The following is a 24,201-nucleotide window of genomic DNA, read 5'->3' as shown; positions in this document are numbered from 1 at the left end:
GGTCATCAAGGTCATGCCATGGTTAGCTCGGCCCGGTTCAAGCCTCTCATTCCACGATTTGTAAAATGACGTTCAGAAACAAAGCGACATGACAGAAGTCCAGTAAGTCACTACGGAAGACTCAAGGCAGGGAGGGGGTGGCAGCCTGAGATGTGCTTTCTCATTATCACTCAGTTTCGTGTCTATTTCTACAAAGTTCAACACCATTCCTTAAAAGGCATTTCATCAGTCAATTACCCTCATTAATCAATCATGAGGGGGTAAAGAAAACCCACTGAAGCTCAAAAACGTCCTACTGCCGACTGAACCGGGATCTCAAACTGGGCAATGTTTCCATTGTAATAACGCTGAATGATGATTTTCAGCCCCTAACTCCTACTTTTCTTCTTTTGAAACAGAACACCCTTGAACTGCTCATCCATCTTGTTTGATATTACAATGAATTACTGTAGTATCAAATATAACCAAGAGTTAGCATTTCCATCTTGGATTACTCACCCTTCAAACTCTCCTTCAGTTACTGTGACTGTCTGGATAAAAAGCAACATGCTCTTCATATCCCTTTCCTCAACTCAGCTAGTAGACTCCCATCCTTTCATCCACCCCTTTCAGCAAGTAGAAAACAGTCCTGGGGCATTAGTGCCATCTGGCGGTAGGTTCGGGAACTGTTTAACTCAACTCTCAGTCAGAGCCCCACCATTTGAACCCTCCCCCCAGATAGTAAGTACTTGCTTTTTTTCCGGATTCTTGCCATTTATTTCAGTAAAACCTTTTGTTTATTTTCCCTTATTCTGTTCTGCCCTATTTACTCAACTGAATAAAAATCAATTTTACTTATGGCATCCAAGTTCATTAGAACAGCAGTTTTTCAGGCTGTGCCTCGCCCGACAAACCCCATTTTACAAGCAGAATCTGACTCTCTTTTGCATCAAATGCAGAGGCAGGAGGACTCTGCACCTTGATAGACATGTACACAACACCCCCCGGACAGCACCACCAGTATGGACTGATAAATAAATAATACAGATAGATACATAAGTCACTCCTAAAAGTACACACAGGGATATTCTATCCAATTAGCCAAGTAAATTGGAACCAAATGAGCATATAGTGTATTAAAGCGCTGGCCAGGTAGCTCAGTGCCTAAAGATGCTTGCTGCCAAACATGATAACCTGTATTTGATCTCCAGGACCCACATGTGGGAGGGTGAGAACCAACTCCCACATGTAGCTGGGATGTGTGTATACACACACACACACACACACACACACACACACACACACACAACCTCAATATTCACAAAGGTAACAAAATCCTATCAGGAAAGCCAGGCCCCAAAACTTATCAAACAAAACAGATAAATGAAAAGGTCCGGTGGCATCCTCACCTGGATGCTGCAAAGAAAAGTATGCTCCCAGAAACTGTGGGGAGCCCCACATTGGGAACCATATGTTACTGGGCAAATTAGGATTTCCTCTTTGTGGCTCTAGTCTTACTAATAAAAGAATTTAGAAACAGACTTGAAAGGAAGTGTGGCAGCAATTTTATTAGAAATGGAGAGAAAACTCTTCAGAGGTTGCAGGCTGTGAATCGTGGCGGCTCCTGGAAGAAGAGTGCAGAGAGGAAGAAAAAGCCATCGTTTGTGAGCAGGCGTAGCTTCAGAGAAAGAATGAGAAAGCCCAGAGAATCAGGAAAGTCATGTTTAAGCTTTGGAAAAAAGAAAGTTGTTTTCTAAGTAACTCAGCAAAGTGGGCAGGCTCAGCTGTGCTTGGAAGCTCTGCAGCAGCCATGCGGAGCATGGGGTTTCTGGGACGGATAAGTACATTATCCTTATTACAGACTAAAGGGGTAATTATTCCTCCCATCTCCTTAGCATTGCTTGGGAGTATCAGCCACTCTTGACAAGGTGATTGACAGGCCCAGATGGATTAACTTAAGGGAGGAGTCAAAGACACATAATGTTCTATCTTTGGAGCACATCATAATGTCTTGTCTTCACCCAGGGCCAAAGGTTATGTTCTTTTGGCCAGAATGAAATTGCTTTCCCTCACCGCGAGCCACAACAGAGCTTTATATACACCCTCAGTGGTTACCCCCAACAATCTCTAAGGTAATTTACAAGATGGGCAGAGAAAGGGAATAGAAATAACTCATTTCCACCATGAAAATCTAGAGTTCCACAAGGGATCAGTGTCTGGACTGGGCTTTCAGTCACACCTTTATACATCCCTCCCAGAAGAGACAAGGGCCCAGAGCCCCCTTACAGCACTTTCGGCATCTGGCCCAGACAGAACCAAGGACATTCCCACTTTTAACTAAGAAAAACTTGTCTACTTTAAGAGTCCTCTAACTGCCTATCCTATCTCCCGTCCTCATCAAGAACACTTAACACCGAAGGGTTGGGACTACCACTGGCCTGTCATCTAGTCATCAGCTGGGTCAAAGGACCAGTAGACGGAGAACTCCGGAATTCTTCGGCCTACTCCTCTGACTGGACCTGGTTCTGCCCATCAGCTTCCACACTCCCACCACATCACGTGGACAACTTAACGTCGAAGCTCAGCTCAACTCAACTCTGACCCTGTGGCTCTTGGCCAGATTCAAACCTCAGGCTTATCTGATTTCCCAGCACCTTAAACAAACACCTACAGAGATTCTCTGTGCATCTGCATCAGCCTGTTTCCTACCTTCCAGTAAGGCATCTGGAACCCCTCCAACAGCTACAATCTCTTCAAGTCTTCGGCCGTCACTAAGTAGCCTACACATACAGATGTATTTGCTGCATGGTGTGTGATGTGTGATCTCGGAGTCAACAGGAAACAAGACTGGTACAAAAGAGCCTGTCTGAGCTGGGTAGAGAGCTAAGCTGGGAAAGCGCTTAACTGTGCCAGCATGAAGGATCTGAGTCTGCTCCCTGGAACCCATGTGAAAAAGCCAGGCTTGGGGGTGCATGATGATTATCCCAGTGCTAGCGAGGCACTGATGTGTCTCTTTGGCTCACTGTCCATCCAGTCTCACTTATCTCCAGACCACTGAGACTCTGCTTCAAAAACTACAGCAGACAGCACCCAGGAACAACACTTTAAGACCTCTGGCCTCCACGTGAGTATGCACGCACCTGTGAGAAAAGAACCTGTGTTTGTCTGGGCCAGCGATGGAGGGAAACTGAGATGACTTGGCAAAGTGGGGCCCCCCAAAACCCAAATAGCTTCTAAATTTACTTTTATTCAATCAATTCTAACATTGTAGAAAGACTGATGTGTTTGTTTCTGACAGAACACATTCACTATGTATTACTGTACTTACTGAAAACCTACAACACTTTCACCATAAGTAAACGCTTTTCTGCTTAGGAAGCTAATTGCCATCATGTAACAGTAGCTCTATGGAGAACATGGCCAATAACTGTTACGTTGTAACTGTGGAGATACAGTCCATTCAGAAATGAGTCTACTTATTAAATCTACTTGGGTTTTTTTGTTTTTGTTGTTGTTTTTGAGACAGGTGTCTTACCCAGGCTCCCATTGGGTGCACAGCCCCTCTTTTAAAAAGACCTAATCAGTCTTGCCTAAACAAGACAGGATGGAAAAACTGTAGCACAGAAGCTAATTTTGCAGAAACTATTTAGTACCAGATGCATTACAACCACAAGGGTTTGCCAATCGAAGAAGCCCATGTGTTCAATCCTGGAGGCAGAGGCAGACCCTGTCTCAAAAGACAAAAGAAAACAAAAAGACAAGAGTTTAAGTTAGCTTTGCTCCTTTATCATAAAACAATCCTCAACCTTAAGTTTCAGAAAGGTAACCATAAACATCCAAGTATACTTATTAATAACTATACACTCTAGCCCAGTGTTATACTATAAGCCAGGTGACTACTTTACACCCGCATAGCAATTTCTGCAACCCTATTTTACAAGATGAAAAAAACTAATGCTCAGCAAGTTAGGAAATAAGACAAGGATGGGGTCTCAGAGCAAAAACTATGAGTTTCCAAGATTCTAGCTTCACCACTTTAGGGGGAACCTCCTAACAGGTGTGCATGAGACTGCATCGCTACAGCACTCACTCCTCGGGGCTGTGAAATCAATGGGGCATGAAGACAACTGGACCTACCGGGCTATTTTAATATTACGGTAAAAAAAATAAAATAAAATAAAAAAGTTCACACAGCGATAAGAAAAGGGGCGTGGCCAAGAGCTTTTCCGCCTTTGGTGGCCAGCTCAGGGTAGCACCAGACACCTCGCTGGAGATTTATTTGCTCAACGTGCAAGGCAAGAGGTGGTGCCACCATCTTGCTAGAACGCCAGTCAGTTTCCTGTCTGTGGATGGCATTCGGGGTGCCAACTCTTTAAAACTCAGTTTATTGTTGTTGCTGTTTCTTTTTTCCCCCCAAGTTACCCTACAAATAACTGGGTTCCTTAGGGCATTTGCACAGGAGCCTATCCCAGTGCCTGGCTCACACTCTCCTCCCACTTCCTCCCTCCCACTACGCCTGCGCTCCCAGCCAGGGGGCGTGCAGACTCGGTTCTCTTTCCGAGGGAAGCCCCGGGTCCGTTCGGAGGGGGATGGGCCCGGCCCGGCCCGCTGCTCCCGGGAGGGCGGCGGGCCGCGCCGCGGAGGTCGGCGGGTGGAGCGCGGCGCCGCGGGCCGCCGGCCTGCGGTCGCTGCAGAGGGCGGTTGGCCCCGCGCCGCCCTGCGCGTCCGCGATGCGTACCGAGCCACCGGTCCCCGTCGGCCCGGGCTGGGCACGGGCTGCGGACCCGGCCTGGCAGAGCACGGCGGCGCGGCTGCTCCTCGGGCCGGCGCGGAGCTGGGCGAGCGACTTACTGAAGAACAGGCGGTAGTCCGACGAGTGGGGAAGGCCGCGCTCCTCCGTGCGGTACAGGGACATGACGCGACGCGGGGGGCGGGCGGCGGCCCCCACGCGCCAGCCTCGGCCGACGCTCAGCAGCGGCAGCAGCGCGCGCATGGCGGACGGACGGCGCCGGTCGGCCGGCGGTCGGGACTGAGCCCGCCGCGGCCGCACCACGGCGCCCCCTGCCGCGCGGAACCCGCACTGCCTCCCGGGACGGCCTCCCTTCACCTTCCTCCTCCGAGCGCCCCCACACCTTCGCCCCGGGAATTCACCACCATGCACTCATTCACACGCTGTCAGTGTCTACGGTCATACTTTCATGACCTTAGTGTAGTATTGGTTGCACGGCTCTAGAAGCTGCTCAAAGACTGTCCAAACCAGGAGAGGACACACACACACACACACACACACACACACACACACACACACACACGCACACGACTGTAACACATGATCGAGCCTCCTCGTGAAGACCTTTGATACAGACTTAACCAAAATCTGTAATTCCCTCAAATGCCACTTCCTCCACAAAGCCCTTTAATATTTAACCCAAGCGGAGGCAACGGCCAACTTCCCGGCAATTGCACACATCCCAAGTGTTTATACCTAGGCTAGTAGTTACAACAGTCTTTCTTTGTTCCTTTTCTGTGGACCAGCATTTTTTTTTTTGGCGGGGGGGGGGGGGATTCTCATTGGAAAGATCTTCAAGATCTCTACCAGCTTCTACTCAACTGTGAGCAGAGGTCTCATCCTCACCTACTGGACACTTGGGTTCTTTCTAGACCTACATTGCGACAGAATTAAAACGGGTCAGGTCCCAGAAAGGACCTCTAAGGGATGTCACTAGCCACTTGTGCTGCTCAGCCTGTAGACCCTAAAATAGTTTTGACAACATTGGTGGCTTTGTAATGTCAGCTTGATTAGACTGAATTGTTCTATGAAAAGTAAGGGAAGCATTTAATTGTGCATGTATGTCATTGAGTCATATAATTTTGTTGCTTATGTATTTAACAAAAAGCTAATTTTTCAGTTAAACTTCAAAGATTAGATATTTGAACAAAACAAATTCCTACTGAAACAAGGTTATGTGCTGCCTAATGGTCTACATTCTTAAAATTAGCATCCAACTCTTCCAAGTATGTGATTTAGAGACATACTTATTACTTTGTGGCATTAAAAGCAATGGCTTGTTTTTGAAACACATAAATTTCCATCTTTTATTTTCTATCATTTCCTGAAATACATGGTGGATCAAAATTAAACATATGACATGTGGTATGTAAACAAGGTTGGCTTACTGGATAACTTTACAATACAAATTTCTGAGGATATTTATTATATAACACTTGCCTATTTCAAATGTAAACATTTGAGACCTAACTCATTGAATTTCCTCCATGGACATCTGTCATCATGTAGCAAGTATGAGTCTTAATTCTTAATTCTAGGACTTTACAAGATGGAAGATAAAGACAAATGTGCAAAAGCTCTTGAACACATCTCCAGAATTTACAAACAAAATGGAAAACTACTAGGATTTGGATGGTTGGTTTTGGTCTTTTGAGACAGTCTCACCTCCTCCAAGGTGTGTCTAGTAGGTAGCCAAGGTTAGTTAGCGTACTGACTTTTTTATCTGAGGGTAGTGAGACCTCCAAGCCAATCCAGTGTGGATCCCAGGAGACAACTATAACATGGAAAGTGAAGGATTCTGAATAAGATCTTTCACAATAAACAAAAATCACCAGGCTGTAGACATCAAAGTCAAATTTTGCAGTTTTCAGACTTTCTGTTAATTAACTTTCCTGTTCCTGAAGTATATGTGAAGCAGATGCCGTTGGCTTTCCAACTAAAAAGTAAGTGGAGGTGGTCCAAGTAAGAGGTCATATGTGCTTTAGGCTGTAGAGCTGAGTGGGCAGCAGTACCCACCACCCCACACAAGACCCAGATGATTCCATCATGATCCCCAAATGCCAGATGTGGAACTGCAGAATTTGGTGATTTCCTTATTGGGTTTAGGTCTTACTATGGTCCCATCATTACTAACTATGACCTGTTGTTGTTTATTGTTTTTTTACTCTTTACTCTTTGGGGAACTTCCACCCAGATCCCAAATAAATCACACAGGGAGGCTTATTCTTGATTATAAATGTTCAGCCTTAGCTTAGCTTGTTTCTAGCCAATTCTTCTTAACTTTAAATTATCCCGTCTACCTTTTACCTCTGGGCTTTTCCTTTTCTTACTTCTCTATATCTTACTTTCACTCTTGCTCTGTGGCTGACCCCTTGCATCCTCCTTTCCTCCTCCCAGATTTCTCCTTCTGTATCTTCTCTCTGCCTGCCAGCCCCGTCTATTTCTCCTGCCTTGCTATTGGCCGTTTAGCTCTTTATTAGACCATCAGGTGTTTCAGTCAGTCAAAGAATCACAGCTTCACAGAGTTAAACAAATGCAACATAAGCAAAAGTAACACAATCTTAAAAAAACAGCAATAACCTTATTTCTCTCTTTTGGACTTTGTGCCATTGTATATTGAAAGTATGTAACTTTTTTTTTCACATTGTCTCACAAGAGATTGGCTGAGCTTCAGTAGAGACTTTGTGCTTAGACTTTTGAACATTACTGGAACTTTGGGTAAGTACCTTTTTGCATTATAAAGTGAACATGAGATTTTTATGGGATAGAGGTAGCATGTCATGATTTCAAATGGCATTTGGCTGACATGTTGACAGAGTGGACTTGTGATTTTCAATCTGCACTGTCACCTAGATTTTGGATCACTTAAGAGACACACCTCTAATTGTGACTGTGAGGTTGTTTCCAAAGGGGTTTAACTAGAGAGGAAGAAACCTAACCAGAATGTGGATGGCACTGTCCTTGGACTGGGGTCTTGGGCTGAATAAAAAGGACAAAGAAGAAAGCGAGCTGAGCGTCAGCATTCATCTCTCTCTGCTTGCTGAGGACAGACACAATGTGACTGTAGGGGGAAGTTTCTGTCCTGCCTGCCTGTTCCCAAATACCTGGCAGCCACTTCTTAAATAATTGACTCTGAGGCTTAATATTACTTATAAATGTTCAGCTGGTAGCTCAGGCTTATTACTAACTAGCTCTCACACTTAAATTAACCCATAATTCTTATCTGTGTTTAGCCACTTGACGTGGTACCTCTTCTCAGTCCAGTAATCCTCATCTTGCTTCCTCTGAATCTGGCTGGAGACTCCTGACTCTGCCTTTCCTCTTCCCAGAATTCTCCTAGTCTGGTTACCCACCTATACTTCCTGCCTGGCTTCTGGCCAATCAGCATTTTATTAAACCAATTCAAGTGATAGATCTCTACAGTGTACAGAGCATTATCCCACAGTATGTGACCAGATGCCTCACACTCTTGATGCCATGCCTTCCCCACCTTGATGGACTGTATCCTCAAACTGTGAGCCAAAAATAACCCCCTGCCCTTAAGCTGGATTTGTCACATATATTTTCACAGCACCAAGAAATGTGTCTCTAACATAAAATCAAAATCTCTATGTTCTGCCCAATCCTTCTGTGAACATAAAACTGCTCTTTTTTTTTTTTAAAGAAAGCCACACAACTAAACAATGATAGTAAAATGTGGTGGTATTGTGTTCCCCAAAATATTGTGTGTCCCCCAAAATAAACTTATCTGGGGTCAGAGAACAGGATGGCCACAATATTAAACATGAGAATAGGCAGTGGTAGCACATGCCTTTAATCCTAGCATTTCAGAGACAGAAATACCTCTGGATCTCTGAGTTCAAGGCCACATTAGAAACAGCCAGGCATGGTGACACATGCCTTTAATCCCAGAAATCCAGCCTTTAATCCCAGGGAGTGATAGCAGAAAGTAGAAAGATTATATAAGGCGTGAAAACCAGGCACCAGAGCTCTCCACTCAGACTGGCATTCCTGAGACCAGCCTACTCAGATATGTATATTGCAGCCTAGGCTAAAATAACCATCACCCCTTGAATGTTAAATGGAGCTGTAGCTAAAAGGTACTTCCATTCTTTAAGAGATTTTGATATACTATTTTCTTTTAGTAGCATTTTGTTTAACTTTATTCTAAGCAAATACTTGTTTATTTTTATTTCATAAACCTTTATTTCCTTCATCATCCACACCTCTCGTAACTTGATGAATAAAGCTTAAGTCCTCAAAACCCCCTTTGAACACCTACTTTAAGATAACAATATTACTTAAAAAACACAGAGCTGTTGTATAGCATCTAATTTAGCTCCAATTTTACAGCACTTAAATATAAACAGGGTGTTTCTGAATGAGGCAGTAATTTATTGGTAATCATTTTGTATGTGTTTCCTACATCTCTTAAATCTTCCAGTTCCATGGAAATTCTTGAAAAGATGGCTCACCTCAACTCAGCTATATTAGCATATAGCTCTGTTGTGGGATATTTGTACTCTATGTGAAACAACATTGCTATGCTTAGTGTAATAGAAAGCTGAATAGCCAATAGCGAGGCAGAAGATACAGGTAGGACTCCAGAGCAGTGTGAGAACTCTGGGAAGAAGAAGGTGGAGTCACCAGCCACACACAGGAAGCAACATGAGTTGTATGGGGAGATCATAGATTAAATAAATGGGATCTGACTCTCCTGAAATAATTGGCCCAAGAAGGAGACTGATCCAGCAAGTAGAAACAGCTTGAAGGATGACAGATTACTTTTATTCTCCCTCTCTGGGAAAAGAAAAAAATTGTTGGCATGTTAAAAGTCTTGCTAGAATGATTTCATCTGGTGAAAACAAGCCTATGTCCTGAGGTCATTCACCTCTTAAACACTGAAGAGAACTGGTAAGTTACTTTTATGCAAGTCCCAGGGATTTGCAGAATGTACTTGGTATTAAACACTCAGTCTTTCTGGCTCCTCACTAAATTGGACTTAAGAACATTTATCCATCATACGAGAGTCACATATGAGCTAAGAACATACTATTAAGTGGCATGAGGAAAACAAAGTTTTCCTTGACTAACTGCTTTTAGGCTAAAATAGTATGAGAAATTTCAGCCCCAATCACACATTATAAATACCTTATATTATTATAAATACAGAAACCATAGTGATACTCTAATTCAATTCAAGGGCTGAGCCAGTAAATGGGTAATAATAGGTCCTGAAAAAAATCTAATAAGACATCCATCTTTTCTGCCCATTTTGTATATTTTTCCCTTTAGGCCTTGAACAATGGGAATTAACTTTGTTTTTAAATGAGTTAACCTTAGAACTATTTTTTTCCTTTCTCATACATATTCTAATTACATGGAAGAATGGGTTTCATATTGTATTCAAAAGAAGTCTGGGTTCTAAAGGAAGTTCTTTCAAATAAATTTTATATAACCCATCACCTGAAAATGTGGACAGGATTAGTGTATATCAGACCCCATGCTGACCCCTAAAAAGAATCTCAGCCTCCATCCCTGAAATAGTTCAGCATGGCCTAAGAATTTCAATTCTTGATTTTTGTGATGAGAAGGCTTTAAAACCAAGTAGCTGATTTTTAAAAAACGTATTTTTTTTTCTTAAAAACCCACATTTTCTTTTCCCCTCCTGTATTCAAACCTTCATTCATTTGACTAACATTTGTTTAAACAAATATTATTGGCCAGAAGTAGAACAGCAACTGTACATAAAACAATGGAAAAATAAGAGAGGAAGAAAAGAAGAGGGGGAGAAGAAGAAAAAGAAGAGGAAGAGGAGGGGGGGGGAGAAGGTTGTGCCCCCTGGTGATTAAAGCCTGGTGGAAGATTCAGGCATTAAGCAAATAACCACTTCTGCCTATAGCTAGAATGAAAACCCAATCAACTTCAATCACTGTGGAAAGTGCAGGAGCTGTTACAGAGGAGCCGAGAGGTTCAGTTTGGACTAAGGATGACAGGAGGTTTCCGTACAAACATGACACTCCAGGAGACAGTCAATGGAAAGGCAGCCATGGGGCTGAGAAGATACCAAGGTCCAGAGGCAATATTTATTTGAAAAATACTTCCTAGTCAAAAAGGTTGTGACAGTAATATGTATTTCCTCAGCTTGGATTTTCCGGGGAGAGGAAGATGCCGAGACAGGGTTGCTTTCAAGGAAGCATTCTTGTAAACAGCACATGAGGAAGGCAGACTGGAGACGACAGATAGAGTGGGTGGGGCAGGGAGAGATTGTTTAATAGCAACCCGGACCCCAAACCAGCTTTGATCAACTGACAGTGAGCATTAGGGGTGACAGTGCTTGTTAGAAGTGTCTCCTGGTGGACCAGAATCATGGGACCTTTATAAGCCCTCTCTTCCACATCAGTTGAGGATGCAAACATTTTGGGAGGTATTTCCAGACAGTCTGATAGTTGAAGGCATTCCCTGAGGCTCAGAAAATAAATCCTTCCTTGAAGTGTGTCTGAGTGGCACATCTTTCATGTCCACCACAATGCTCAATTTTATAAGCTTTTACAGACAAGAAATAAACTACTAATACAATAGAAGACAAAAGTAGGAAATTCACACCTGTAAAAATCATAAATTATCAACAAATAAATACTAAATATGTTCAAACATTGTTGGTAGTAAGGAAGATGAAAGTTGGGAGACATTTCTTTTCTGGTTTAATTTCATCTTTTATGTATTGCCTTGGCAACAGCATTTCTGCTTATTGTGGGATCTCTGGATATGACATGCTTCTTTGGTGAAGGGGCATCTCCAAAGATGGTTCATTAGAATTTACTGTAAGGCGGGGGGAGAATTTCCTCACTGCAGGGGGAAAACATAATAATATTAATTGATAAATTCATGTGACTATCTCTGTCAGTTTTGGTGATATATTGTATACCCTAATAAATTTGCCTGAAGATCAGAGAACAGAACAAACCACCAGATTAAACATAAAAGCCAGGCAGTAGGGGCACACACCTTTAATCCTAGCACTCACAAGGCAGAGATCCATCTGGATCTCTGTGAGTTCAAAGCCACCCTGAACTACATGAGATTGACTCAGTTTATGAGAGAAACAGAGCCAGGCAGTGGTGGCACACACCTTTAATCCCAATACTTGGGAGTCACACGCCTTTAATCCCAGCACTAGGAAAGTTGAGATAGGAAATAATATGGGTGGGCAGAGAAAGGTATATAAGGCATGAGGAGACAGAAACTAAAGTCTTCCAGCTGAGGAAAGCTTTTCAGGCTGAGGAATCCTAGAGGTAAGAGGTGGCGGTGGCTTGTTCCTTTCTCTCTCTGATCTTTCAGCATCCACCCCAATATCAGCCAATTGGAAAGTAAACAAAAATCTTCTATAAGTTTTGATCTTAAATGCATCTCAAATTGTAGTATAGGTGGATGTTTCTGTCCCGCCTGGTCCCGCAGCCATTCAGCCCCAAATAAACACACAGAGGCTTGTGTTAATTATGAACTGTTTGGCCTATTGCTCAGGCTTATAGCTAGCTAGCTCTTATGCTGAAATCAACCTGTAATTCATGTCTGGTTTAGCCATGTGGCTTGGTACCTCTTCTCAGTCCAACATTCTCATCTTACTTCCTCTTCGTCTGGCTGGCAACTCCATCTCTGCCTTTCCTCTTCCCAGCCTTCTCCTAGTCTGGTCACCCCGCCTACACTTCCTGCCTGGCTACTTGCCAGTCAGTGTTTCATTAAACCAATAGGAGTGACAAATCTTTACAGTGTACAAGAGCATTATCCATAGCATTCTAGCCTTCTGTTCTGAGTATACCCATTCCTAGAACATTTACAGTGTTTTTCTTTGTCTAAAAAGGAACTTACCTGATTTTACATACAGTTAACAGATGTAAAGAAAACTCTAAAAGCACCCATGAAGCTTAATTTGATCACTTGGCACTGTTGGACATGCATGCATTATTTTAGCCTTGTTTTGAGCACATGATGCCTTCAATACAGATAATATTTTCTGAGCCATCCATTGGGTAATAATTTGCAAAGGTTTATACAACCACCATGTGGTGGACAACCTCTGTTCTGGCAGCCCATGACACTTACTAAGAAGCACCTCTACTATGACCCTACAGTAGCTTCCCCCCCAAAAAAAATTTCAGATACAAAGAAAGGGAAGATAGAACAGAGCATTGAATATATATATATATATATATATATATATATATATGTGTGTGTGTGTGTGTGTGTGTGTGTGTGTGTGTGTGTATAATCTCCATTTCAGGTTTAATGAGAAACGGCTGGGACTGCCCATGGTCTCTAGTGATCATCGTAGACCAGTATGGAATCAGAACATTGGTATAGTGAACACGTACAAAAGCCCTGACCTAATTCTAATATGCATGCTTATAAAATATGACTACCATATTATAACATAAGATATGTGAATTATTTATTGTATATCATCTTAGTTTTTCATTTTCTCCTTAAAACTTTTGTATTAAACTTTATTCCAATTGTAAATTTTATTAGTTTTATATAACTAGTCATTGTTCAGACCTTTTCAGATGAAATTTAATTTCATGGTGCAGTTGACTTGATCAACAGATACAAAAACGTACTGCCATATGCCTCTAACACAAAAGCAGACTGGTGACTGATTTAGCCTCCTGTGGTGGAATCATTTTTCTTCCTAATTTTTTTTGTTTCTTTAGCTGAGAAATAGTTTCTGTAAGTAAAAGAAAATTTCAGAAGTGTACTTAAAATAACTTCCCAGTCTCCATGTCTAAAACTCCAAAGTAATAGTGATGGTATACACTAACACTGTGGAGATGCAGTCTTACAAAGAGGAAAAGGGGTGACAGAGCTGAAGTGTTTTCTTGTCGTTGTTAGAAATCAATCATTGGCCCCTTGCCTTCAATTCCCCTACTTTTCTAATAACCATTGTTGACTTATCCCTGTACAATTTCAGCTTTTCCCAAGCTGTAAATGAAGCTTGATTCTCCCTGCTCCCCAGACACTAGATGAGAGAGATGATACTAACTCAGTCTTACTTTTAAACAAAGATCACACAGGCATTTTGTGCCTTTGTTGAAAATAGTGGTTACCTCAGTCACCCTCATTTTGCTCAGAACATTTTAGGTACTCTCTTCCTGGAAACGTCTTCGAGACTAGGTTATCAGGTACAAGAAGAGTTTCTGAAACCAGAGGCAGAAGAGATGGCTCACCACTGAAGAGCATTCGCTTCACTTTGCGAGGACCGAGTTCAGTTCCCAGCACCCATGTCAGGCAGCTCACAACTGCCTGGAGCTCCAGCTCCAGGGATGCCAGAGACCACTCTTGGCTTCCAGAGGCACTACAGTAATGTGCACATACCCATTTATAGGCACACATGGAAAAACAAAAATAAAAACCCTAAAAAAAAAGAATGTCCGTAGATGCTTACAAAGTTTTTAAAGAAAGTTAAAGCTTCTCAACTCATTTATTCCTTGTGTGTCATTAGTTTATTACAAAGAGAGAAACTGAAGCCTGGAATCATTGTTTCATTCACTCTTTTGTTCATTTAATATACATTTATGTGGTGCTTACTAGGAGCTAATGTTGACCAATCACATACTATGTCTGACGTTACCTGGGTCACAAAACAAGCCTAATTTTCTGTTCCACCATGGACTGCACAAAGAAACTTCTCTGATGAGGCCCAAGAGTTGCAACAGTCTACAGGAGAGAGACATGAATTAAGAGGGCAGTTTGATACTATGTCTATTGATGAGAATAACAGTCTTAGTTCTACTCTCCCGAAGAGTCTCACACCTGGGGTCTGTGAGTTCTCCAGCCACGGGTTCTTGGCCAGATTTGCAGTGTTTCCTGCCAGGGAGAGGGTCTTAAATAGCCCACACCCAGGTCATTAAGTAACTCCAGGTCTCTTTTCCTCTTATTCTTTTTCCACATCTATCTATGCCCCCACCACTCTCCTCTGTGTGTGCATGTGTGTTCATATGTGTGCATGCATGTGTACCTTTGTGTGTGTGTGTTTGTGTGTGTACCTGTGTGTATGTGTGTGTACCTGTGTGTGTACCTGTGTGTGTATGTGTGTGTATGTGTGTGTGTATGTATGAGTGTGTGTGTGTGTGCACGCGCGCACGCACCTGTGCACATGTGTGTCTTCTTTGACTGCTCTCCATTTTATTTTTTGAGATCAGGTCTCTTGTTGAATCTGAAGCTTAACTGATTCAGCTAGACTAGCTGGCCAATGGGCTCCGGGGCTTAACCTACCTCTGCTCTCCTCTTCCCCAAGAGCTAGTGTAGGGGTGATTGTCTGTGATTCACCCCTGAAGCACTGCCCCTAGTAGGCAGCAGGTAACTGCTAGGTACCTGCCCCTGCCTGGGGCGTGGCCAAGACGGGGACCCCTTAAGACCTGAAATGCTTACGTGTTCTCTTTCTGTTGGCTACCTTGTGGTCTTGGAGGCTGGATGCTAGGACTGCCGACCAAGGCAGAGCCCCCCCAGAGAACTGCATTGGACCACACCTCACTTCTCCTGGACCCTGTAACCAACCCTCCTTTGTTTGTTGTAAGTTAACCCAAAATAAACCCTTTTGACTATCAGACAGACTCTGTGGAATTGCCTTATTAAGCCAGTTTACAGGTTCATACCACAGCACATGGCGCTGGGGATGTGAACCTGTCCTTGCACTTGCGTGGCAAGCAGTTTACCAACTGAGCCATTTCCCAAGGTTCCTTTCTCCAAATCGTCTTAAAAACTTGATTTCTCTCCAAGTGCCAGTTTTACTCTTCCTCAGCAGCTTCCTCAGTGAGGCAGAACCCGAGTTTCTCACTGCTCCTGATGTTGAACTTTGTCCTTGCTATCATCATATTCTTTCCAGCTGTCATCTCACTTTTCAGTGATGGACTGGAATTGGCTATGTCTGCGTCGGGCAATGTCTGTTTGACCAATCATGTCCAAAGATCTGCAAAAGTAGCAGCACATGGTGATGGGTGGTGGTGGTGGTGGTGGTGGTAGTGGCATTATAGTAGATCTTATTGGAAAGGGGTACCACACCTCAGAAGGTATGCATAATGTTATGGTGGCATAGGAGATGGCCAGTGTATGTGCATGCTATAAAACACAGCAGCTAATTTGTGGTAAATGTGCAATGTGTTATCGCATTTATTATAATGATTACTGAACACATCTAATCATCATATAACCATATGACTAATTCATAAACCCACGATGGCAGAGAAGTCTAATATCATAATCTACTGACACTCACTTTGAATCCAAGTATTATGCACCACACCAACAGGCCTTTTTTGGCAACTCACAATTTGGACAAGCCAGTAAAACCTTAGGACTTTTGGTTTTCTGAGAATTTCTGATCATAATCTCCTTTGTAATTTTAAGCCCTTTCATCATGCAATGAGTGAAATTAGTGAGCAGTGTCCCCATCTCAGAAGGCAAATTATGTATCTTAAATAAAATAGGCCAGCCATGCAAGATACATCTCACATGCATAAACTTAAAAAAGAAATGTCCCTTTTTTTCTTCTAGTTAAAAATTGTGGGGTAGAGAAGGCTCAGTGGGTAACATCATTTTCTGTCTGGAATCAATATGGTAGAAGGAAAGAATGAACTCTGGCAAGTTGTCCTCTGACCTCATGGACATAAAAAAATATGGAGAAAAATTTTAATTTGTAAGCTCCTATATGCCCAACCATCAAAGTAGAGAGTAATTAAACAACCTTTAAGTGACCAGACTGTACACATGCCCCATTCATCTCTCAGGACAGTAGTGGGTGTTACAGATCACAAGCAGCTTTTACATCACATCGTCTCCTGAGGAAACATCTGTCACTGGCTGTGTTTCAAGGTGGGCAAAGAAAATCTACTTCTCTGGTCAGGTCCCTAGTGACCCAAGAGCCAGTTTCTCACCCTTGCGTTCTCACTGTGAGTTGGATAGGGCTTTCTTCAGAATGTGGGGTTGCCATAGATACAGCTGTGTTTGTAGAAGCTCTAGCAAGGCTTTAAGTATTTCAGACCATGTTATCAATTTCTGCATTTGAAGTCATACCAGCCCTGCAGGACTAGACAGTGGGCCAATCCATCTCCTCCCTGGGCATCTCAAAACAGCAACGGCAGCAATAAAGACTTAAGTCCAGGACTACATGAAACCATGCTCCACCCATCACAGAAGAAAGAAACGTTAAAAAGTCTTAAGGGCGTCCAAGTCCTTGGTTTCAGTTATTAAAATCCCAGGAGCAAGGCCAGATGTGGTGATTCACACCTTTAATCTCAGCACTTAAGAGGCAGAGGCAGGTAGATCTCTATGAGTTCCAGGACAGCTAAGGCTACATAGGGAAACCCTGTCTCAAATACACAAAAATAAAACCTTAAAAATCCCAGGGTCATCCCTTACCTTGCCTTCCTGCCAGGAGATATTGGCTTTGCTCTGGGATTTCTACTCCTCTCCACACACCCATCATACTCCTTACCTTTACCTCTTCTCCTGCCGCTTGCTATGGAGCTCTCTCCTCTCCCAAGAAACAGATCAGAAGAGGAGGTTCCATCTCCTGCCACCTGACACATTAAGTACCAGGAATCACGCCACACATGATGGCTCAAGAGTGAATCCTAATGCACCTGACTATGGTCAACCTTCATTCCAGAGTGGTCTGCTGAGCTTGGGGATTTTGTTGTTATTTCTTTAGTTTCCTAACAGCACTGGACCATGCCTCATTTCCTTTCCTTCTCTCTTTTCTTCCTCGATGACCTTGGCTTTGGAAAGAAGCTCTTATTATGGTCCATACTCTTCCACACTTTAACCACCATCTTTCAAACTAAAAACTAAGGGCTGAGCATTTTCTCCCCAGAGACATATGTGTGTGTGTGTGTGTGTGTGTGTGTGTGTGTGTATAATATATTATATTTTTTTTCTGTTAAGAGTCCCAGTGAGAAAGCAATGAATAGTCAATACTCTCTAGAGCCCAAGCCTTTTCAGAGACAAACTGAGCAAGGATAGAGCAACTCAGTGTATTGAAGTTTGCACTCATCTATTGTAGGAAGGAGAAAGAGATGGGGATGAAATAGCATTCCTGCCCATGGCTGTTCAAGATACCAGTGGACACCTCCTTCACAATTCATTTTGTTCTTCTAATCTGGAAGCCATGACTGTCATCTCCCGCATTGACTTCTGCAGAATTAGCCTGAGCTCTGGAAAGGAGAAGGAAGTGGGAGGGGCTACGTGTAGCAATGCATGTGAAAATCAGATCTGTTCATTCTTTCCCTGGCATTCTGTCTTCAGGAATGATCAACACTCTACTCCATAAAGGACTGTCTTCTGTTTCACGTCAGAAACCTCTGGATGCCATGTGTTTGTATGGCATCTCCTCTTTTCTGTTGACATGCAATGACAGGCAACTTTCAGCACTTCCTACATCAGAAGCACCACTTCCTCGAGAAGCAATACAGAATTTTAATTCAGAGATAGAGTCATTTATGCATTGAATCCTCAAGCAGTGCCTATAACAAAATAAACTCTTGATAAAATTTATCAAGGAATTCATTTAATCTTTTGAAATCACACATAATTCTTAATGCTACAAATAAACCCAGAGAGAACATTGTAATTTCAGGCTTATGATGGGCAAGATGGTCCTTTAGGGGCTTCAGACCCATTTCAGATTTGATAAAAATTGCAGAACCTTTTCCTCAGAAAGTACATAACACAAAGAAGTTTACTACAACTCCAAGAAGTCTCTGACTCTGTCAGGTTTAGGTACTGAGTTCTATTAAGGGAGTATATCAAGTAACATGGGAAAATATTCCCAAGCAATGGAAAATGCTTAAAGGTTAATTTGTGCTCAGACTGTCTCATGAACTCTTCCCAGCCTACTGCCAAGACTCAATTAAACTAAGTGTTCCTTAAATCTACTAAAAAGGGAAGGAGTGCCCTGTAAAAACATCACTTCTTCCTTCCCATATTCTGCCATTCCTTGTCCAAATCTAGAAGATTCCCGTCATATCTCCATTTCTACACTGCATATCTACCAGGACATTTGGTATTAACGACTCTGTTATAAGAACATCTGACTCTGGGCATTAACATGTGCTGTATTTGTTTGCTGGTTTTGCTTTTGAAGAGCAAGATAAGGTCTCTACAGCAAACCATTTTGTAGAGGAAAGTCCCCTAGAAACCCACAACACTGCCTTCTCCTTCCTTTACTCGTTTCAATTACAGCTAATAGCATTAATCAGCACTTTAAAATCCCTGTCTAAAGTTTCACTTGATAGCTTTGCTTCCTGATGATTTCAAAAACCATACTGAATTACAGGAACATAAGCTCAGTGCTAAAAGTTCAGGATGCTAACCAGACACTGTAGTTTCACAAATTAAAAAACAACTCTGAGAGACAGAGAGATTAATGTTACATTACCAAGACCTCCATAACTCACACAGGTGTGCTTCGGTTGATCTTTCTCGTTACAGTCTCCCTCTTCTCAGTAGAGAAAGTAGAAGAGTGTTTTCACGAAAATGCTGGTTTACTAAAGTGGTGGCTGCAGGTCCTCCATGATCCATGACTTTGCTAGTCCCGGGTTGTTGGCTAGGGTTTCAGTACCAGGCATGATTTTCATCTTATTGAAGAGATCTTAAATCCAATCATAGAGCAGTTGGTTGCTCTCAAGGTATGCATGCCACTATTACATACTTAGGGTTATCATGCCATCATGGTCATTGTTGTGGTTCTGAGGCATCGTAGCTAGGTCAGACTGTTGGTTGCTTCCCTCCCTTGGAAAACTTACATAGCATCATCTGGTACCATGAAATCTAGTCTTCAGGGAGGTGGCATTCAGGTTAGTTCCATCTCAGAGGTCTCTGGGCCCTGTGTCTAAACTTGTGTCCACCTCTAGGGACAACCGAGGACAATAGCAATAGACTGCAATGTTTTGCAAGTTTCTTAGAGAGCCCTGATCAACAATTCCAAAGAAGGCTTCTCATGCTTGGTGTTGGGAATTTTTGTTAGATAGTCATTGGCTCTTGGAGGGAGTATTGTCAAATTAGGTGAGAAATTTTCATTTATAGTATGATTTCTTATAACTTTTTCAGATATCCTTAGTGTTACCGTACCCTCTAATTTTTCTAAAAATATTTTTTGTTCTTCAGAAATGCATAGTGTCCTATTTAGGGTTTCTATTTCTGTGAAGAGACACATGACCATGGCAACTCTTATAAAGAAAACATTTAATTGGTAAAGAAAACATTTAATTAAGGTAGCTCACTTAGAGTTTCAGAGGTTTAGTCCATTCTGGTCATTAAGGGGAGCATGGTAGCATGCAGGCAGATGTGGTGCTGGAGCTGTGAGTCCTACATCTTGCAGGCAACAGGAAGCCAACTGACATACTAGGTAGTATCCTGAGCATAGGAAACCTGAAAGCCCACCCCCACAGTGACACACTTCCTCCAACAAGGCCATACCTACTCCAACAAAGCCACACCTCCTAATAGTGCCACTCCCTATGAGATTATATGGAGGGTGCAATTACATTCAAATGATCACATATATATTAAAAGTTAAATAATTGAAGTGAATGAAAAGTCAATACAAAACTATGACCATAAAGAGCTGAATTTTATTTGTTTCAATAAATACACATTATTAATGTATAGACATTTGTCTCTTCAAAATGGGAAGCTATAATGGAAAAACTGGCCCCAGATTTATCATCTTATACTAAAAACACTGGAAAATGAAATAAAATGTAAGAAACAGGTATTTTCCAACTTGCTGTAACAACGGGAACAAAACTATCAGCTTCCAAGGGAAGGGAAACTAAGTCAAACTCTGACCCATGCTAACTTTCTACATAAGATGTACCCCACAGCAGCACTCATAGGGAGACCTGAAGCAGACAGCAGCTGAAGAGCTTTGCCTAGACCTGGGGGTACCAGTACTTGGGAGGTAGAATCATGAGCATCAGGGATTCAAGGTCATCCTCGGCTACAGCGAATCTGAAGCTAGTCTGAGATACGTAAGACTTTGTCTGAAAACAAGAAAAAGAAAAGGAAAATGCAAAATGAACTATTTACTAATATTTTTAAGAGCATACAGAACAAGAATGTCACATCTCTCCTTTCGATTCAATTTTTGTTAGATGGTTATTAAGCAGGAAAAAGCAATAGAAAATTATAGAAATTGAAAGCAAAGAAAAATTTAGATGTTATTTACAGGCAAATTGGCTATAAAAAGAAAGTCCTAAGGAATCTCAAAATAAAATAAAAAGTACTCATTACTGAGTGACTTTATTAAGGTGTCTAAATCAAAGCTGCTGTACAAGATCAATTGCATTTCTATATTGACAACAGAACATTGGAAATATATACATCTCGATTACAATTATATCTAAAATGCCACTTCTAGAGATAAGCAAAATAGATGCAACATTTGTTTACTGACTATCACAGAAACCGCAGAGACACATTTGAAAAGACACAAATAAGAGAACATGCCATGTTCATGGTCTAGAGGATCCAACACTTGGACAGTGTTAACTCTCCAAGCTGATCTACAGACTAGATGAATACAAATCCAATTCCCAAAAAAATTTTGGTAACAACAGACAAGATTATTAGAAAATGTATCTAGACATTCAAAATTTCTATAATAGCAAGCAGTTCTGAGAAGAAAATAGAAAAAAGTTAGAGAAACTGTCTCACTTTGTTCTGGGTAAGGTGTTGGAGGAAAAAACAGGCCTCATGGTCAATGGAATGGAGTGGAGAGTTCAGAAATGGCTCAAATATCCATGGCTAATTGGTTTTCAACAAAGGTGCAGAGTGATCCAGTGGGAGGAAGTATAGTCCTTTTTTCCTTTTTTTTAAATTAATATTTTATTAAACTTTTTCATTTATTTTACATACCAACCACAGTTTTCCCTCCTTCCTCTCCTCCTGTTCCCTCCCCTGACCTCACTTCTAACTAACCTCCCCCCACCTATTCCTCCTCTGTCTTCATTCAGAAAAGGGCAGACCCTTGGGAGTCAACAAAGCATGGTACAACAGGTTGAGGCAGGACCAAGCTCCTCCCCCGTACCAAGGCTAGACAAGGAAACCCAGCATAGGGGGGTGGGGTGAGAATAGGTTCCCAAAAGTCAGCTCAAGCACCAAGGACAGGTCCTGATCCCACTGCTAGGAGCCCCACAAACAGACAAAGCTACACAACTTTCACACAAATACAGAGGGCCTAGATTGGTCCGATGCAGGCTTGCAAGCTGTTGGTCCAGAGTTCATGAACTCCCATGAGCTCAAGTCAGCTGTCTCTGTGGGTTCCCCCATCATGACCTTGACCATCCAGGCTCATATAATCCTTCCTCCCTCTCTTGACAGGACTCCTGGAGGAGCTCGGCTGGTGCTTGGCTGTGGATCTCTGCATCCACCTCTATCAATTACTAGATGACCAGTCTCTGGTGACAATTAGGGTAGTCATCAATCTCATTACAGGAGAAGGACAGTCCAGGCACCCTCTCTACTAGCACTAAAAATCTCAGCTGGGGATTCCTGGGAGTTTCCAAGGAATCAGGTTTCTCCCTAACCCCAAAATGTGCCCCCCAACATCAAAATATCTTTCATATTTCCCACCCCACCCTACCCAACCTGATCCCTCCTGTTCCCATCCTTCCCCACACCCCAGTTTATCCAGGAGATCTCTTCTATTTCTCCTTCCCAGGGAAATTCATGCATCCCTCTTTGGGTCCTCCTTGATACCTAGCTTCTCTTGGGCTGTGGATTATAGCATAACTATTCTTTACTTTATAGCTAATATCTACTTATGAGTGAGTACATACCATGTTTGTCTTTCTGGGTCTGGGTTACCTCACTCAGGATTATTTTTTCTAGTTCTATCCATTTGCCTACAAATTTCATGTCATTGTTTTTTACAGCTGAGTAATAATCCATTGTGTATATGTTCCACATTTTCTTTATCCATTCTTCAGTTGAGGGGCATCTAGGTTGCTTCCAGGTTCTAGCTATTACAAATAATGCTGCTATGAACATAGTTGAACAAGTGTCCTTGTGGTATGATTGAGCACCCTTTGGGTATATGCCCAAGAGTGGTGTAGCTGGGTCTTGAGGTAGATTGATTCCCAATTTTCTGAGAAACTGCCATACCAATTTCCAAAGTAGCTGTACAAGTTTGCACTCCCACCTGCAGGGGAGGAGTATCCCTCTTAGTCCACATCCTCTCCAACATAAGTGGAGATAAAGTGTTTTTGATCTTAGCCATTCTGACAGGTGTAAGATAGACTCTCAGAGTTGTTTTGATTTCCCTGATGGATAAGAATGTTGAACAATTCTTTAAGTGCATCTTGGCCATTTGAGATTCTTCCATTGAGAATTCTCTGTTTTAATATGTACCCCATTTTTAATAAAGTTATTTGGTATTTTGATGTCTAGTTTCTTGAGTTCTTTATGTATTTTGGAGATCAGCTCTCTGTCAGATGTAGGGTTGGTGAAGATCTTTTCCCATTCTGTAGGCTGATGTTTTGTCTTATAGACAGTGTCCTTTGCCTTATAGAAGCTTTTTGGTTTCAGAAGGTCCTATTTATCATCAGTCTCAGTGTCTGGGCTACTGGTGTTCTATTCAGGAAGTTGCCTCCTGTGCCAAAAACATGATCCAGTAAAGGAAGTGACTAGCTGGTATTTTTTAAGTAAAATATGCCAGTGAAGTGAAATAAGCAAGACAGAGACTCAAGACTGTATGTGCATTACATGGATTTGTCAAAGGATTTGATTAGATAAAGAATTTTACATGTTATCAAACAAGATTAATTACCATCTCCAGAAATATTAAGTATGATATTCTTAAAACTTAAGGAAAATATCAAATTAAGAATAGTAAAAAAACGTAACAATAGGATAAATACTGAATGCATAAAGCAAACCCGTAGTGTTCATATTTAAGAATAAACGTATCTGTAGTATTTTTCTCTGGTATATTTTATCAGACATTAAAGATATTTAGTAATGTTGTAAAATTGCATTTATTTATTTAATTATTCATTTATTTATTTTGAAACAGGGTCTAACTATGTAACCTAGGCTGGCCTTGAACTCACAGAGCACAAAGTTCCTCCTGTCTCTTCCTCCCAAGTTCTGGGATTAAAGGCATGCTGGAATTACTTTTTGCTGTAGAATATTATTTTAAAATATGTTACATTTGTTTATGCTGTAGAACATTTGTTTAATGATGCAAAGATGTGTTGTATTCTTTTATGTTGCATTTGTTTAATTCTGTGAAGCTGTGTAACTGTGCCTGTCTAAAACATCTGATGGTCTAATAAAGAGATGATGGCCAATAGAAAGGCAGGAGAGAAATAGGTGGGGTTGGCAGGCAGAGAGACTAATTAGAAGGAAAGAAGAAGAAGGAGCAAGAGAGATAAGGA

At 42.0% G+C, this 24,201-nt stretch overlaps 1 protein-coding gene across 3 annotated transcripts in view; it reads right to left on the bottom strand.

The window, feature by feature from the left end:
- Window positions 1-5,065, bottom strand: part of Ppa2 (inorganic pyrophosphatase 2) — a 77,726-nt gene extending 72,661 nt beyond the window's left edge. The window contains exon 1 of one of the 3 annotated variants that reach the window (XM_036191309.1): window positions 4,831-5,065. In XM_036191309.1, the coding sequence (XP_036047202.1) occupies window positions 4,831-4,972 (142 nt within the window). In that variant the 5' untranslated portion in view covers window positions 4,973-5,065. The remainder of the gene's footprint in view (window positions 1-4,830) is intronic. The other 2 variants (XM_036191312.1, XM_036191310.1) reach the window with 2 other exon arrangements.
- Window positions 5,066-24,201: the final 19,136 nt, after the last annotated feature.

Source organism: Onychomys torridus, chromosome 6, assembly GCF_903995425.1.
Source record: "Onychomys torridus chromosome 6, mOncTor1.1, whole genome shotgun sequence".
Lineage (NCBI taxonomy): Eukaryota > Metazoa > Chordata > Mammalia > Rodentia > Cricetidae > Onychomys > Onychomys torridus.
Note: the sequence above shows the minus strand (reverse complement) of the source record. Positions and strands in the feature narration are given on the sequence as shown.